The 18,603-nt window shown below is 48.5% G+C and overlaps 1 protein-coding gene across 4 annotated transcripts in view; it reads right to left on the bottom strand.

The window, feature by feature from the left end:
- Window positions 1-18,603, bottom strand: part of LOC8036426 (voltage-dependent L-type calcium channel subunit beta-1) — a 132,199-nt gene that overhangs the window by 16,342 nt on the left and 97,254 nt on the right. For all 4 annotated transcript variants that reach the window (XM_042288909.1, XM_042288907.1, XM_042288908.1 and 1 more), the window contains 2 exons: window positions 17,297-17,509; window positions 11,441-11,656 (listed from right to left, as the gene is read on the bottom strand). In XM_042288909.1, coding sequence (XP_042144843.1) covers window positions 11,441-11,656; window positions 17,297-17,509 — 429 coding nt within the window. The remainder of the gene's footprint in view (window positions 1-11,440; window positions 11,657-17,296; window positions 17,510-18,603) is intronic.

The raw sequence follows: 18,603 nt of genomic DNA on the forward strand, positions 1-18,603 counted from the left end.
TTGGCTCCAATTGAAGCATTGTCAGTAGACCTCGGAGCAAGCTGCCTTGAGGTCTACCCACTGTCCTTCAATCAGAGCCAATCCGAGCCAATCAGTGCTTAACGTGCTGACGTCGCCACAACCCCTGCAAAAGAAGCAGACAAACTTGCGCTCCGCATAGCTCATAAGAAATATGCGGCCTCCCACTTTGCCTTACTTTTAATGTTCCATTATCTCAAAACTAAACTCTAAAAAAAAAACAAAAAATCTTCTGGTGAAACTATGTTTGCATGCCCAATTTCAAGTATGTACGTTTGGAATTGAAATCTTGCAAGGTGTGCCAAACGTGTTTTAGTCCTTACGGCTACACCCTGCACAAACGCTTCAATGGGCTGCCTGAAGGCCCACGTACGACCTTGACTTCAAGTGAGGCAAAATATCATCCGCCAAACTTCTGGGGTTTGGGGATGCAAAGGAGTGTGCACATTTCGCTATGCACAATCAAAAAGGCCCTTGCCAAGAAAGTAGACTTGAAAATGCTAGCACCAACAATTATTTGGACACCAGAACTATTAGAGCAAAAGACAGCGGAATTTGTTAGCTCCCCTTTCAAGCTTTTTCAGTTACCCAAGCTCCCATCGCAGACCTCCCGATTTGATTGCACCTGCTAGTGTGCAATAACAATGGTACTTGCAAACTGCATCTAGCAGGTAAAACGTGGCAGTTTTCGAAGATGGACAGGAACCCCGCCGTGCACACTAAACGTGGCTCAGCCATGGACTGTCCATGTTTAGTGCCCTATGGTACAATGACGTCAGTTAATTGCATGGTGCGTTTAATTTACGCACTTTGCACTGGTCATCGTTGGTGGGCGTGAAGTGCAAGGAATCACCGACACTTTTCTGTTTCGTGTTTCCAGCACATGCTCGTTTTCTTCCACCGTGCACGCTACAAGGTCACAAGATGCTCGAGGTAAGGTAGAAAACTTGCGCTGAGGGTGGAGCAACTAAAACATTTCATTTTGTTAGTGGCTCTAATGATTGATTGATTGATTGGTGTTTTATGGCACAAGGGCTGCCAAGGCCCAAATGTGCCAAGAGCATGAACTATTGCTGATGCGAGGGTTTGGAAGAAGAAAGAGCTATAGTAGCTGATGATGTGCCAAAACCACATACATGAGATTGTGTAAGTGTATACAAGATGGACGCGATTTCAGAGTATGAATTGATATCATACTCGTTGTATAAGGCCAGTGTCATTAAGAAAATTAAGAACATAGGTATGGAGAATCAGAGGCTCATCGCCGAGCAAAGTAACTAAGTGAAGTGGAGTATATTCTTTACATGTTCACAAAAAATATTTAAAACATTCTTGGTCATATACATTCAGGTAGGATGTGAGACATAGGTGTTGCAGTGTTCACGTTCTAGGGCCAGGGTGTCGAACCGGAACCGAACCGAGCCGAAAACCGGAACCGAACCATTATTTTTAGCCGAACCGGAACTGAACCAAAATCTTTGCTGCCATCATGGAACTGAACCGGAACTGAACCGAAAAAAATATGACGGTAACCGATTCAAAATGGTTCAAGATATTTGTTTCTTAGTGGTATCACAAAATGAATACATGGGGATAAAAGTTTGGCAGCGGCATTTCTCTCTATTGATCAAATCGTCATATACAGAATTGCAATGTACAGGGTGTCACAAAAGAAAATTTACAGGGTTTTTATTTCCGCAAAAATAAACTAGGCATCGCCAAACGCTCATTCTCCGCCCAAAGGTAGCACTAGACGTCACAACCAGAGGCCAAAGTTTCAGCCAGATCCGTTAACTTAATAAAAGGTTATAGGTGATTTTCCGAAAATTTCAATGGGAAAATGGAGCCCATTTTCGCCCGTTTTCAGTTTCTGGTGCCCATAGAGCCCCATGTATTCGAAAACTTTGTCGGCCGCCATTTTCCCATTGAAATTTTCAGAAAATCACTTATAACTTTTGATTAAGTTATCGGATCGGGCTGAAACTTTGGCCTCTGGTTGTGACGTCTAGTGCTACCTTTGGGCGGAGAATGAGCGTTTGGCGATGACTAGTTTATTTTTGCGGAAATAAAAACCCTGTAAATTTTCTTTTGTGACACCCTGTATGATAAATTGTAGGTTTCCGTGGCGCTTTTGTATGAGCACTACGATTATTCATGTGTCACGTTGCCACGTGACGTCATGGTGTCAATACGTGCTGTCAAGTAATGTCACGTGACCCCGTGACGTCACGTGATTCACCGAGTCAAGTTGACTTAATTTGAGGAAGTCACTAGATGTAGGTATTGTTGTAGCGTGCGGATTGAGTTATCGCGACTGAGTCATCGCGGAAGCGCCGCCCGGCTCGTGACGTCATGTCTGTGATAAAAACGCTGCGCTCAGGAATAAAGCACTTCTTGTTCGCCAGCACGCCATGGTCTACAGTCACTTCATTTGGCGACGAGGCTGTCTACGTGCCCTCGTAGGCAACGGAAAGCGACAGCGAGGCGAGTGACGCGAAGGAACGCACGGCCACGGAAGAGCAAGCGCAGCTTGTCATGCGTTGAAGCCTGCCAGCGACGCTACATATTCCCGGAGTATGACATCGCAAGCAGCACGCCGGCCACCGCCTTCGTGTACCGACAAAGGGCAACGAGCAACGCCCCCGAGATTTCGCCTCGGGAACTCGACTTGAACAGCAACGGGGACAACCTGCTACCCAAGGGAACGTCGAGCGGATGAGTACTGTGTTTCTTTTGGGGTTCCGAAATGTCACGCTTGGGAAGAATATCGGAGTTTGACCCTAAGACACAGAACATTGAATCGTATTTGGAACGATTTGAACATTTTTTAGTGGCAAACGACATAAAGGACGAGAAAGTGCTTCCCGTATTTCTGACAGTGATAGGCCCTGAGGCTTATGAAGTGCTAAAGAGTCTGGTCGTGCCGGCGTCCCCTGGCGAGAAGTCGTATGCAGTTGTTAAACGGTTGTTAATAGAACATTACAGCCCTAAGAGTTCCGTTATAGCGGAGCGCTGTAAGTTCAACAGACGTGTTCAGGACGAACATGAAAGCGTAGAAGACTTCATAGTTGAACTGAAACACTTGGCTAGGAAATGCGACTTTGGCAACTTCTTGCAAGACGCCCTTCGGGACAGGCTAGTAGCAGGCATACGTAATGAAGAGAGCCAGCGTGCCTTGTTTGCCGAGGAAAACTTAACGTTTGAAGGCGCTTGCAAGATTGCGCTCGATCGAGAACTGGCGGCTCGAGACACTGCACTCATGCAATCGAGAGACAAAGAGGCATCGTTAAACGCTATAAAGAGTCGACAAAAGGGACAATCAAAGGGCTCGAAACCTAAAGATATTCAAGGACCTAAAAAGGAAAGGTGTGAAAGATGTGGTAGGAGTCATGCATCGAATGTTTGTTGGTACAAGAGCTTTGTCTGCCGCAAGTGCTCGAGAGTAGGACATTTGCAGAAAATGTGTCCAAACACAAGGGTGCCGAAGAACACGAATGCTCTGGAATGTTCTGACGAAGACACTGAGCATGACGTGTACCATTTTATAAATACGACTCAATCGTGTTACGAAGTGAGTGTTCAAGTTGAAGGGAAACCCTTAATCATGCAAATTGACACAGGAGCGGCAGTCACAATTGTTCCTGAGAGCGTGTACGACTCTGTTTTTCCACATGTAAAATGTGGTCCGGCTAAAATGTCACTTCGCACGTACACTGGAGAACATCTGCAGCTCAAAGGACAGTGTGATGTCGCTGTTGTGTACAAGGGTCAAAGTATGACGTTGCCCGTAGTAATTGTCAAAGACAATGGAAGGAGGCTTCCAGTGCTGCTTGGACGGAACTGGCTCCAGCGTTTAAGGCTGGACTGGCATGAGATTGGCCAAGTCACAACGGAAGATAGGGCTCAAGCACTACAAAGGAAATACCCTTCCGTGTTCTCAAAAACACTGGGCACCATTCAGAAATTCGAAGCGACGATCTTGCTGAAGTCTGGTTCGGTCCCTGTGTTTAGCCGTGCTAGACCTGTTCCCTTTGCTTTGCGAGAGCAGGTAGAAACCCAGCTGCGCAGCATGGTAGAAACGGGCATGCTTCGACAAGTAGCGCGCAGTGACTGGGCAACACCACTTGTCGTTGTCCCAAAAAAGGACGGTAGTCTCAGACTCTGTGGAGACTACAAGGTAACGATAAACCCTGTGTTGAAAACCGATCACTATCCGCTGCCCAGGCCGGAGGACCTGTATTCTGTCCTCGCAGGAGGCAAGGTTTTTTGCGTACTTGACCTCTCTGCGGCGTATCAGCAGGTGCCACTCACTCCAGAGTCCAGACCATTTTTGACAGTTAACACTAGCTTGGGTCTTTTTGAATTCCAACGCCTTCCCTACGGTGTGGCTAGTGCACCCGCAATATTTCAGTCTATGATGGATGAGGTGCTAAAAGGCATTCCGCACGTCGGATGCTACATTGACGATGTAATCGTGGCAGGATCTGACACGGCAGACTGCCAAAAGACTCTCGAACGTGTCTTGGGAAGGTTGCGTGAGTACAACATCACGCTCAACGCGGACAAGTGCCGTTCTTCCAAGAATCCGTGACGTATCTGGGTCACACGGTGACCGCAGACGGGATTTACCCTACAGAGGCCAAGAAAAGAGCGATCTTGGCAGCACCTGAGCCCACCACCGTCACAGAATTGAAGGCATATCTGGGCATGTTGAACTTCTATTCGAAGTTTTTACAGAATGGTTCAACAGTCGCAGAGCCGCTTTATCGGCTTTTGAAGAAGGATCAGAAATGGTCATGGACGAAGGAATGCAGCGAGGCGTTTGCTAATACGAAAAAGTTGCTGACTAGCAGCCGGGTGCTGACATTCTATGACGTCGATAAGCCGATCGGAATGCTCTGTGACGCGTCCTCGTATGGCGTAGGAGCAGTTATCTTTCACGAGACTGCTGACGGCGAAGAGAGGCCTATCGCGTTTGCCTCGAGAACGTTAACGCCAGCCGAGAAAAAGTATGCTCAGTGCGAGCGCGAAGCTTTGGCGTTAATCTTTGGTCTCAAAAAGTTTCATCGCTATCTTTTTGGCAGAGAGTTCACAATCTACACTGATCATCAGCCGCTACTAGGCATTTTAGGTCAGGAAAGGCCTGTACCGACACTGGCTGCCGCACGAATGCAGCGTTGGGCCATGGTGCTGGCAGCTTATAAATATCGGCTGAAGTATCGCCGAGGGAAAAACATGGAAGTGGCTGATGCTCTGTCGAGATTGCCTCAGGCGGTGCCCGCTGAGGAAGAACCTGTTGAGTGCCTCTCAGTGTTTCAGTGCCTCCCATTGAACGTAGAGGAGATTGCAAAGTTTTCAAAACGAAGCCTTACATTGTCCCGTGTTGCTGAGTTTACTCTAAATGGTTGGCCAAGACCGCACGCGCAAGAACTTGGGCCTTATTACGTGCGCCGCGACGAGCTTTCACTTGAACAAGGTTGTGTAACATGGGGTGTCCGTGTAGTGATCCCGGAACAGCTAAGGGACCGCGTGCTGAACTTGTTGCATGAGGAGCATCCAGGCGCCAGCCGCATGAAGATGCTGGCACGAAGTTTTGTATGGTGGCCTGGAATTGATGCGGCTATCGAGCATCACGTACAGAAATGCCAAATCTGCCAAGCAGTTCAGCCCGCCGCCCGTCCGGTACCACTGCATCCCTGGAGCTACCCTGCCCGGTGCTGGTCGCGTGTGCACGTGGATTTCGCTTCAAAGGGTGCCCATGTGTTTCTGGTGCTCATCGATTCATTTTCGAAATGGATCGAGGTTTGGGTGATGTCTTCTACATCCACCACTAAAACATTGGAAAAACTTCGAGGAGCCTTTTCTGCTTACGGTTTGCCCGAGGTACTAGTGAGCGACAACGGTCCGCAGTTCACGTCAGCTGAGTTTGCTGACTTCATGAACGCCAACGGCGTGAAACACATTCGCACCCCGCCTTACCACGCAGCCTCTAACGGTGCCGCAGAGCGCACGGTTCAAACTGTGAAACGAGCATTGCTCAAGCAGGTGCTCGAAGGCGAAGCAACCGGTCGGCAGTGTTCTCTTCAGGAAAATGTTGACAGTTTTCTGATCTGTTATCGCAACACACCAAACAGCGTGACTGGGAAAACGCCCGCCGAACTATTCCTAAGGCGCCAGCCACGCACAAAACTTTCCCTGCTTAAACCCGACTTTGCCGGCGCCATGCAACGCAAGCAAGAACATGTGAAGGAACAACGCGATGTGTCGCGAGGTGCTGAACGTGTGTTCAACGTGGGCGACCGTGTTTTTGTGAAAACAGTGCGCGGTGAGTGTGTCTCCTGGGAAGAAGGAATCGTGTGTCAGGTTGTCAGTGCTGCGACCTACGTTGTGAAAGTGCTCAACCAGCTTCGCTTCACGCACGCTGACCACCTGCGTCCTCGACACGCGGAACCCATCGTGAGACCGGGCAGTACGACTGTGGATGACAATCCATCGATACCGCCACCCACGAGCTTTCCAGCCCAGGTGCCGTCAGCACCACCCAGTGCGAAGGCACCGACGCTAGCGGCGCCACCTCCAGACGCGGCTGGTACGACGCCGACGCCGGACGCAACAGCACCAGCGCCACCCGCAGACCCCGCCCGGGAAGGACCGGCGACACCTACTGCAGCAACGCCGGTTCCGTCTACGACAGCGGAGAAGCAACCCCTTCGACGAACTTCTCGCGCATGCAAGCCGCCTGACCGTTTTAAACCCGAGGACTTTAGGAAATGAACATTTTTTGCGTGAGGGGGAAGGAAATGTTGTAGCGTGCGGATTGAGTTATCGCGACTGAGTCATCGCGGAAGCGCCGCCCGGCTCGTGACGTCATGTCTGTGATAAAAACGCTGCGCTCAGGAATAAAGCACTTCTTGTTCGCCAGCACGCCATGGTCTACAGTCACTTCAGGTATTAACCTTGTTGACAGCGCGACGTAACATGACATCACGATTTCCACCGAGAGTCACGTGAAACCGTGACGTAAGCGATTTTCTTAACCCCGAGTCGAGTGCTCGGGTTCATGACAATCAGCATCGCCAAACGTTTGGGTAACTACTTGCGTTCAATTAAATATGATAATAGCCTAACTCTAACAATATCTGAAGCTCGGACCAAGCTTTTGCTTTCCAAGGCAGAGCCACATATGCAATGCTACCATAATCGAGCCCGGAGTGAACAACCACGCAATATGTGCAACATGGTCTATAGGAGCCCTAGATACGTGTGATAGAACGTAAAGTATATTCAGCGATCTGAGACATCCGAGTTACTAATATCTGGAAGTTAATTTTGAGTCAAATATGAGTCCCAGAAACGTCAAATGATGTGGCTACTGGCACTCCAAACGTTTTTAAGCAAGGTTCTGGCAGAACTACACGCCGGCAAGAGAAACACACGCAACCTATTTTTTCCGGAGAAAATCAAAAACCATTTGAGTTGGCCCATTTTTGTAAACTGTTAATTGCCAGTTAGACCGGACGTTCACATATTAATGGATAACAGGACGAGACAGAAATTTTAATGTCATCTACGTACAGTAATCCCTTGTTATAACGAAATCACTTTTTTCGGATTATTGCTTTTATTAAAGTTCAACGTGGTCCTACCCGAATGCACGCGTTTTTAACCGAATTATTTGAAGTGTATCGGCGGCCAAGCACGCCTATTACGAATATCGAAAAATGTGGCGTCGGGGGCTTTGTGTGCTACACGCGCACCGTATGAGAGATCGGGAGTGTTTGCCGAAAGTCGTTAGGCTGAGAAAAGTGGCCGGCCCAAGTCCAAAATCGCCAAAGCATTCGACATTTCGGCATCGGCTGTTTGACACTGTCCACCACTTTGCAGAACAAGCGAGGCACATTGGACGAGTTTGAGAAGCTTCTCATTCAGGAGAAGGCGAGCATGCGACCCGAAGATGAAAGGTTGCCAAAGGTCGGCGATTGCTTCGCGCGAGTCGGATTTTGTCTTGCGAGCAAGCTTGCCGAGCCGGCGTACGATTTCCATAGCTCCGACGATCTCTACGAGAGTGTGTGAAAACATGTTGGCAAAGCCACCGAGGGTAACTGATTCGTTCATGTTGCTGCTCCTGCCATGGATGCTGCGATCGTAGACCTTGCATGCGGCCAGGGTTAACACAAAGCGACGGCAGAGAGGCACCTCGGAAAACGCCGACTGCAGAGACATGAAACATTCTACAACTGCTTCGAAACAAAGTGGAGTGCAGCAGCAGTGTCAGTGTTCTTAAGATGCCTGAAGCAGTTTGAGGAGAGCTGATGCCCGAATGAAAATATCTGCAAACTCAACTTAATTATATTTTTACTCTGTCAAGCTGCTGCGAGATTTCCATAACGAAGGTTTGTTCGATTAAATCTATGGTCAGAGTGTACCGCAGTGTTACCGTCCACCTTCGAGGCTGCTGGCACTGGGGTTTTTTTTTTTTTTTTTTTTTTTTTGGCTCTATCGCTTTTATAGAATTACCACTTATATAAAATTATCTTGCCATCCCATTGACTTCGTTATAATGAGAGATTACTGTACTTGTAAACCTCCAAAATCAGCCTGTTTTATCAAAGTCAGGGAAAACCAAACGAACCCAAATTAGGGATGTCCTTCAATTACAAAGACCCAAGCTTCCTGTAAAAATATAATCTGAAAATACAGTTTTATTTTGAATATACCTCCATCACAGCCACACTGATTGGGGCATCTTTATGTTTGGAACCAGAATTTTGATCTTATTGGTACCAGGTCGTTTTTCAAGTATTACGAGTGCCTAAAAGGTTCCCGTGTTCTCATGCAACTTTTGTCCATAAAACATTGAATTTGTGGAAAAAATTAAACCCAAGATGGTGGCCAATAAAGAGCTTTTAAGAAAGCATGTTTATTTTCACGTAATATCTCCTTCATCCCTGCTGGCAGCCTCGTGGATACTGCGAGGGGGTGAATGTTGTTCGGCTGATGCTGGCACTTTGGACAGGGTGGGCGCTTAACATATAATTTGAAGAATTGCCAAGTTCGGAAATGTTAATCATGGGCACTTGTTAGGGGCAAAGCTCCTTAGGGTCTAGCCTTGTCTGGCATCCATGCTCACATTGATTGCACTGACTCCGGGATCGGCAGACTTTTAAAAAAGAATGTACGCCCGCATGGGGGTTCGAACTCAGGACGTCTTAACCACGAGGCAGACTTCTTAACCACTACGCTACACTCCAAAGCTGCATGTAGCCACTCAACATCTATACAGGAGAGGGCACTGCGGTCAAATGCGTATATAATTGCATTAAACTTTGCATGCATTGGCTCAACGTTTATAGATGAGAGGGCGCTGCGGTCAAATGCTCAACTGCGTATATCACCACGATCCATACCACACATTCTCTTTCTGACATGGACCGTTGACTTAAGCGGTGAAGATGCGTTCCCACGGCTTCTAGCGGATCCAAGCTGATCCGCTAGAACTACTGGCTCCGCATTTCACCGACCATAAAGCAGTAGTAATGACGGCGAAACACAACCCGGAACTCAGCACTACCTATGAGCAACAAAAAGAAAGATCAGCACCATCAGCACTACCTATGAACAATAAAATCAGTATCATCAGCACCACCAGAGCTTTGCCCCAATCAACATCATTCACCACAAAGAGATGCGGCCTTTTTAAAGTGGGCTCTTCCGCGGTATTTTACGGTACAGTCGCTGACCGATTATTCAGACTCGGAAGGGACCCCCGAAATGGACCGAATAATCAAGCAGTCCGAGCTTTTATTACGCTTAAGCAGGTTTTAAAAAGCCGTCAATAGTGGCTTGCTTCATGTTACGCCTGCTTGCAATGATGTCTGCTTGCATTTGTGTGAGCGTCGTGTTCTCGTCGTACACATTCAACAGCATTGTTAATGCGTTCGCAATGTCCGCTGTCAATGGCTGCGGGTGGTAGTCGTCGTCGGAGTTTCATTTTCTGCTGATGCGAGGAACGAGATGAGAGACACAAATCCATGAGTGCAAAATGGCGACGCGAAAGTGGGGCGGAGGCGCGAAGGGATGGAAGAAAACAAAGCAAAATGATAATGATAATGATGATGACGATGTGCAGCTAAATGGAAAACATGGGCCAGCATAGCGTCACCCAGTGGTAGGACTCAGGAGTACTCAAGTAGCGCTGCCAAATCAAGCCAATCCATTTGCAGCCAACATAGAATTCAAAATGGCCATAGAACTCAAAATGGTGTCCCAAGGAGCGGCTAGGCTCTTTAAATCGACCGCAAAATTTGGTTTCTTAACCTATCGCGCTATGACTTTGCACAGCGTTGCCCTCAGATGGTGCATTTTTTTGTAAAATTTGCAAAGAGCAAACTTACCTGAGGAAAAAGTAAAGAAAGAAAAAGGCTTAGCTCCTTAAAAACGCAGCGAAGCCACCTGTCTTCAAACAATAAGGCGCCATTTGGCACGGGAGACGAGAGATGGCACAAGCGGTCGCGACGCCAACTGCTGCCAACGAACGAGCATACGGTGCCGAGAGCCAGCGTCTTTAGCAGACAATCTTTTCGACTCAAAAGCGGCGGAAGCTTTTCTGATATCAGTTACCAATGCATTATTTTATCATCCTTAATTACTAATAAACACAATCGATTAACAAAAAATGGTTTGTCCGGTTATTCAAACTGTTTCTTTTCGTGGTATTTATGTCGGCTCCTTTGCAGTTCCTTGTTGTTACCGCGCCCGTTTTTGTTTCTGTGACTGTCGCCGCCTGCGGAACGCGCGCCGCTTTTGAGTCGAAAAGATTGTCTACTAAAGACGCCGGCTCTTAGCGCCGTAAGCTCGTCCGTTGGCGGCAGTTGGCGTCGCGACCGCTTGCGCCATCTCTTGCCTCCCGTGCGAAAAGGCGCCATATTGTTTGAAGACCGGTGGCTTTGCTGCATTTCCATAGGAGCGAAGCCTTTTTCTTTCTTTACTTTTTCCTCAGGTTAGTTTGCTCTTTGCAAATTTTACAAAAAAAGTGCACCATCTGTGGGCAACGTTGCACAAAGTCGTAGCGCGGTAGGTTAAGAAACCGAATTTTGCGGTCGATTTAAAGAGCCTGGCCGCTCCATGGGACACCCAGTAGAAGATCCCTTTCAGAGGAGCCGGTACTATGATCCGACAGAGTTGACTGAGCAATGCCAAAAGCGCATTGTCCCGGTGCTCTTCTTCTTTGTGCATTTGCTTTAGATCAATCAAGCGCAGTGAATGCAGCGTGATTTTTTACCGATTTAGCCAGTGATAGCAAATGCACAAAGATGACATGACGATGGACTTCCATTTGCTTGGCTCGACAGGATGGTAGCATTGGCTGCAGTTGGAGTATGGCAAAAAGCGCACGTGCTTAATAAGAGCCTGTGCCACCCACCTCTCCGGGCTGCCTGGGCAGCCTGCGCTCCCCGGGGTAGGAGTGGTGCTGCGCTCTGGTGCGCACCTGGGGCGCCACGGGGCGACCCAGCCCGGAGCTGCCGCCCCCCGCCTGCTGCAGGGGGTGCTGCTGGCGGACTTGGTGCTCCTGCTGCATGCGCTGCTGCCGCCACTGGCCCTCCCGGGAGCGTGCGGAGACCTCCTGCTCCTCCTCCTCCTGGGTCGCGAGAGGGGGCCCTCATCTCCGGGACTTCCTCGTCCACTTTTGCCCGACCCAACATGAGGCGCCTGGTCTCCCGCTTTCGTCGTCGCGAGTGCAATGTCTAATTTGCGTCTCGCGGAGCAAGCGAGGATGGCGTTTGTAGCACTCGATCCGCTAATGCAAATCCAAGAGCAGGGTTCGTCTGCTACGAAGCGCCGTTCACGGGCGGAAATAGAGCGAGAAAACGCCGTACGTCACCCGCTAACAGACAAAAACAAAATTGCGAATGATCGCGAAAATATGTACGCTAGCTGTTCCGCAGAAGCGCTCTAACAAACAGCTTGCATACATTCTTTGAGCGGTGCCGGTAGGGAGGCAAGGGTATTTCGCAACGGCAGCTCCCAGAGCGGGAGGAAGGGAGAGCGCTCTCCGCACGATTGCGCGGGTTTTTCGGAACATCAGTGGTCTACAGAGGGGAAGGGGAGCGAAAGAGCGCTTTGTGTGAGAAAGACGGGGAGTGGGAGAGCAGCGCCTCCACTGTAGAGTAGAATGATGCAATCCTACGTGGAATTTTTTTTTTTTTTTTTTCCAGCAATTGTTTTTTGCGAATTGAGCGCCATGGAAAAGTGTGATCAGACGCCGACTGAAATCGCAATTGTCCGACGTTCCCAAGTTGGAAATCGTCGACACCATGCTTCGCCCGCAAAAGTCGCGTAGGCTCTTTTGCCGGCATTTCTATGTGACATGCTGACTCCTAAACGCAATTTACTCGGGGACCATTTTCGATGCGGGATCGGATGGTAAACGGTCCGAGACGCGTTCTGGGAACCCGAGGTTCGACCGGGTCACCGAACTTGCAAACTATTGGCAACAACACTTTTGAACGGTGTTGCCTGACTTCTTTGCCGTTACGTCGAACGTCGTTCCATGCGAACAAATTTAGGAAAAATATATTTGCTATAGTTGACCTTAAATTTCACAACAATTATTGCCTACACATACCGTAGAATACCGCGCATCTGCCCATTCCACATGAAGTGCCCATACCCAAACTTGTAAGATCTAAGAAAATATGCACAGCACATTTATATGTAGAATTGATGACTGGACAAGCGCCCATCTACCATTTTTTCATAATTATCTTGAAATTTTGAAAGGGGCACTTGCCCGGTATTTTACGGTACACGATATAAAAACAAAGATAGCGTCTTTTCATGATTTAGTTAGTTTGTTACCCTTTTCCGCCGCGTTGGCTTGTTCCCAATTTCCGCGCATGTGCATCAAGTTGAATTTTGGCGGTTAAAACACGGAAAAAGTCAAACCTCATTGAGCCTGAACCTTAGCAATTTTGTCGCACCTCTTTATCGCCACCATTAAGTATACCTCAAGGTCCCTGCGGGCATTACAATAGGAGCGAACAATTACGAGACATCTTTTACTCTTTCCTCAGGAAGCCCATATAGGACACTCATCACCCAAGATCGATGGATCACACAAGCCGCACAAACATAAATTTGACATGTTGGAACACGTAGCACCACCTGGGGGTAGCCGGATAACTAGATTCCCCTTCAATGTAGTTTCTCTTTTTCCCGCCATGCAGCGGCAATAAATCACTGGCGAGAAACAGAACCAAAACTTGTCAAGAATGGTGTCGTGAGCGCGTCGGGTGCTCCCGGAAGAACGTAGTGAATCGCGTCATTCAACAGCATTGGCTATGCTATTTTTGGATGAAACAAGCAGCGAGGAGTCTGAGGATGATGTCACATCATTCAATGTAAGCTCCGACATCGACTGCTCATTAAATTAACCCGGAACTTGAAGATGTGCTCAAAAGTGAGCCTCCTTCAAGCATGCATACTGTTCCCGAGCCAGTGCACCCGTTCTATATACGTTGGCAGTGCTTTACAGTATAGACCACTTACAACGTAACCGCTTATAGTGCAGGACCGGGTATAACGCGGTTTTTTTAAACCACCGGTTCACCTCCGATAGAACTCCATGTAATTACATACCGCTTAAAATGCAGGCGCGCGAAGGGAGATACCGGTTATTCGCGACTCCAGCAAAACGGACGCCGCCAAGCGGGAAAACCGGGAACCAGTCGGTCCAGGTCGCTCCGCGCCCCGCCGCGTCTCCGATGGCTTTCGCGGACACGTGCTGTCGGCGCGGGGGCGAGCAATGTAATTTGACGAAGGTCCGAAAATTTCTTAAGTTTGTTTGAGTGTTCATTAGTGTGGTGAAGCCTCAGTAGATTGTTTCTTTCCATCACGTGTTTGAAAGCCGGTTTACTCCACAACACACGGTCGCGTGCTTTCCATTTTTTGGATGAGGAGGAATCACAGAAAAACGTTTTGATTTCTCGTCTGTCTCTAATCACATTCAAAGTGACGACTGGTTGGTAACTGATAAGTGGTTTCTTTATAAGGATGTAAAACAGTGGACTGAGGTCGACAGACGAAGTGTTTCACTGGAGGGAACACCAATGTTGCAGTCAAGTGAATGGGAAGGTTCGATAGCTGCTTTCCTTGAGTTTGGTCGTGCTCGATTAGCTTCAGGTTAATTTAGCCACTAACGCCGGCCGGTGCGTTGGCTATTCATCTTAGCGGCTTTTCGCCGAAAAAGATCACATTGAAGGAATTGGGCTAATTTCGCAATTACTTGATTCAGAAAACCTGCTTGCTGCATATGATTAATGAGGGAAATTATCTGCTTTCAAAAGGTGGGGGACGCGTCTCGCAAAGTTAGAAGCTGTCACGTCATTAGGATCTATCGCGCCTCCAATATTTATATTATAACCCCTGTCGAAGCCAGCAGCAATATACGTCTACATTGCTCAGGTTGACCGGCCACAAAAAATACTCATTTTATCCGTTCAGGGTTCGAAGTCAAGTTCAATGCACAGAGAGGTTCTGCGTGAATCTCCAATGAAGACTCTCTTCAGTTTGTCTGCACTCGCCTCCGTTCTACCGGCTAGAACCATTTGGCTCTCTCTGTCTGTCAAATATACTTTTATTCAGCAGTTCACCTAATAGTTAGTTAACTAAGTTCATATTTCAACCCGAAGAATATACTAATATCGCTTTAGTGGGACATAGTACGTAATATAATACATAATCCGCATATTCGTCAAAATGACTTCTCGATTGCTACTAAAACCTGAATTGAAATACGAGTATCACTTGCTTAGTGAAGCGCCAGTGGGTTGACATGCTGCTTGGCTCAAGAAGCGCTTGCTTAATCTTTGTAATTTTCCTGCAGCCTGTGTTCTTGACCGAGCACACGACTGGAGCTGTTTCTTGAAACGCGGACAGGCACAAAAGCTCAATTTCGCGGACAGATAAATCGCATGGTCGAGGCATGCGAGTTAGCTAAAACTTACTCTCGGTGGAACAATTTTGTAGCCCTCGCCGCTTTCCATAGATGATCAAAACTAATTAGAGTCTATTACCGTTTCTCCGAAGCCCATAGTTTCGGGTTTGATCGAAGTCTCCGAAACGAAAGTTTGACATGAAAAGAACAAAAAACACCGGCAAAACAAAACAATGCTCGGCAAGTTTATGCGCACCGGCTACACTTAACAGTCTCAGTTCAAATACCCATAAAATTGGGCATTCAACAAAAGAAAATTTGTTAAATTGAATGCGCCACCCATTCAGGCAGCGCGGCCGATCCGACGCGACCTGGACTCAGCCGCCATGTTTGTTTGGTGGTGGCGCCCCCTATAGGTTGCTGGAGTCGCGAATAGTGCGGTTTTTGGCACAGCCCGCCGACCGCGCCGACGACCGGAGCAGCGAGCTCGCTTCCCTGTGCGACACTAGATAACGGAACTGACGGCGCGAGCCGCAAGCTGCACTCGCGGGGCAAGGAGGTTGCTCGAAAACGCGGGAAGAAGCGAAGAGAGGCGCTTCAGTTGCCATAGCGACGAAGGGACGCACGCACGAGTCGTTCACGTGCATGCGTCCCTCCACTGCATTGGAAACAAAGAAACAAACAACTGCAACGACAGACCACTCGCAGGTCAAGGAGAAGTGTTCGCGCGCGTTGCATACCGGTCGTGCCGTCGCGGGCCGGCTGCTTCTGTTCCGCAAACATGGCGTCGGTTGTGATCGTCGTCGTAGACGGCGTGCATCTCATCTTTCTGCGTAAAAGTGCTATCCTGGACTGCGAATTTTCGTCGTGTGGCTATGATAACCCAGCACGTACTAGAAGGGAAGATCCATCTACTCGTGCGGCGATGTCGTGGCGGCGCTCTCAAGACGGCAGAAACACCCGTGTCGTCGTGTTTCAGTGGTGCTTTCTAAGCATTTGTGTCCTCGAACATCGCCCGGATTTCTTATTTGGCGCATTTCATGCGTGTGCTCAAGTTCAAGGTATTACTGGCGCGTACCGTATGAAGGATGCGAATTTTCACGAGTTTTTATCTCCGGAGAAAAGTGATTAGGGTTAGCAATCCTGAACGCTCGCAACGTCCGTCCGCAACCCGCGACGCCAAGGCTGCGCCAGGCAAAAGCCGCTCATTTCTTTCAAAATGTGTGACACACTTGAGACAGAACTGTACTAGTCTGGTGAAATAAAGACTTTCCTTAAACTAAGCTTTATTTTTCATCTAACATAAAATAAATTCTTTTACAAAGGTGAGTTGTCTGATGGCATGTATTTTGGCCTGAAAAATTGATGTTTTGGTTATAGTGCGGTACCGCTTATAGTGCGGATTTTCGCGACTCCCGAGACATACGTTATATGCGGTCTACACTGTATTTTGTTTGCTTAGGGTCTCCCATGCAAAGAATGTTCTGCCGCCAGCTCAGCATCAAGTATGCCAACCGGCAGTGTTCATCACGTGCATGCGAGCATCGAACCTTGCGATAGAATCGTGAGCATTTCTTGCTTAAAACAATGAAATTAATTCGAGTTTTCAGTTTAATGTATTTATTGCGCAGCCACGTTAAATATGTACAAAAAAATGAGCATTTTTTTCGCTTTTTCTAAAGCTTTTGCGCTCACCCACCAAAACCCGGCCCACCCTATTTCGCTTATGAATTTACGGCGGCAGGGGCGGTGGGCGATTACTCTGGACATTATGGTAGTTCCGTGCGGTACTGCTGAAGCCACAAGCGGGAGGAAGAGGAAAGCTGCTTCTATACAAATGACTCAAAGGCGAACAAAAGCAATGTCAAGCAAAACAGAAGGCCCCATTGGTCAGGGCTGTGCTTCCCTCGCTCCGACTGGATCGAGGGGGTGCTCTTTCGCAAAAAGAAGTATGTGAAGCGCATGAAACTACGCTTGAGGCATACTCCTCGGTGGTCGAGTAATTTTTCCGAAATTACTCGGTCCTGCGAGTTCACCTTTTAGAGCGGAAAAGTGAAATCAGTTTTTGTCTACTTGCATCAGATTTGCCCTAAATGCATTGTATTCTTCCTTTCATTCCCAGCCGTTTTTACGCAGCCTCTCTCAACGAACCCTTATTGAAAGAAAAAAGCATCTACCCCAGTCTCATCCCGTCTCAAAAAAGAGAAAAGCGAAAAAAGTAAAACAAAAGAGCAATACTGCAGCTAGTGGTTTTGTTTCGTAACGGGACCCTCCCTACGAGATAACGGCACGCGGGAGAGAAAGTCGTCCCATGGTTAGCGAATGAGAAGGACGAAGATGCACCTTGAGGAGCGGGTCCTCTGCCAGCCGGGCGGAGGGGGCCCTCTGTTCGGGGATCTCCACGATGGCCGGGGTGTTCGGGGTGGCTGCCACCAGCTGGGCGTAGTTCTCCGTCAGGTTCTCGTGGGTGGCCCGCCAGTACGTCTCCAGGAACTCTGCCAGGTGTTCGCACGCCTCCTCCAGCTGGTTCTCGTCCAGGATCACGTCAAACAGCTCCTGCGTCCGTATGGCGCTCACTCGTCTTTCTTCCAGAAGCAACTTTCCTCGATTATCGACCATAAATAGCACAAAAGAGAGACGAGACCAACAAGAGACGAGACTAGCACCAGTCCCGTTTTCATTTCCTCGTCCATCCTATTATTCACCATGCTCGTCCGACTAGCCCATCTTAAAGGGATTGTCCGGTCGAAACCGGAAGTACCTAAGTTGTTGCGCTCGTTACATCGAGGGAGCCTTCATATAGAAAAACATCATTTTTATTTTGGTATATGCTCTCCCGTTATTAATTAAACCTTTCATGAGCCTATGTACGAAACTGCACACCAAATTTCGCCAGTGTCAATGGCTGACATCCGTAGGTGCTGCGTGACGTCACAAAACACAAAGGTTTGTCGGATGGTGGGGATAACAAGCGTTGGTCAACGGGTGTCTTGTATTTTGCTTCGAATTATATACGCCTCGCAAGTGGGCTCATTTTCGTCTTCTGCGCATGAGAAAGGAAGTAGCGGTGACGTCAGAACGCCGAGCCCTGATTGGCTGATCGCGACCCCCTATCTCAGCGTCGTCTGCTCCTTTGCAACGTCGTCTGCTCGCGACATCGCCTGCGTCTGTCTTACCTTTCCTGCGACTTTCGGAAGTGCAGGTCTTTACGAGCGAGCTCGACTTCGCCTTTCAGAGAGGGCAGACGAAATAACTCGAGCGGTACGTTGTTTTTGTCTCACAACTGGCAGACGCGCATCAAGGAGGGAAGTCAAATGACTCCCTGGCGAGGTGTCCTGAGGCGCCGAGGTTTGTTTGCAAAGAACCGAGAGTGAGAGTGTTTAGAGTCCGCAAGTTCCCTTCCAAATACTTTTTCCCTCCTTTCGTGTGCGGCGAGACTCCTCACTCCTTAACGGCGTCGGCGGGTTGGCGCGGTTAACGTCGTCTGCTTTACGTCTGCTAGTCAAAGCGATGGCTGCTTTACCTTTCCTGCGTCTGTCGGAGATTCACCGCTTTTTTACCGGCGAGAGTCATCGTTGCCTCGGAAAACAAGGAGATGACAAGAGGAAGAAATTGACCTCTTATTCTAAAATTGAGGCCAGCGATCAGAG

This window comes from Ixodes scapularis, unplaced genomic scaffold, assembly GCF_016920785.2.
Source record: "Ixodes scapularis isolate PalLabHiFi unplaced genomic scaffold, ASM1692078v2 PGA_scaffold11__112_contigs__length_91849675, whole genome shotgun sequence".
Classification (NCBI taxonomy): Eukaryota; Metazoa; Arthropoda; class Arachnida; order Ixodida; family Ixodidae; genus Ixodes; species Ixodes scapularis.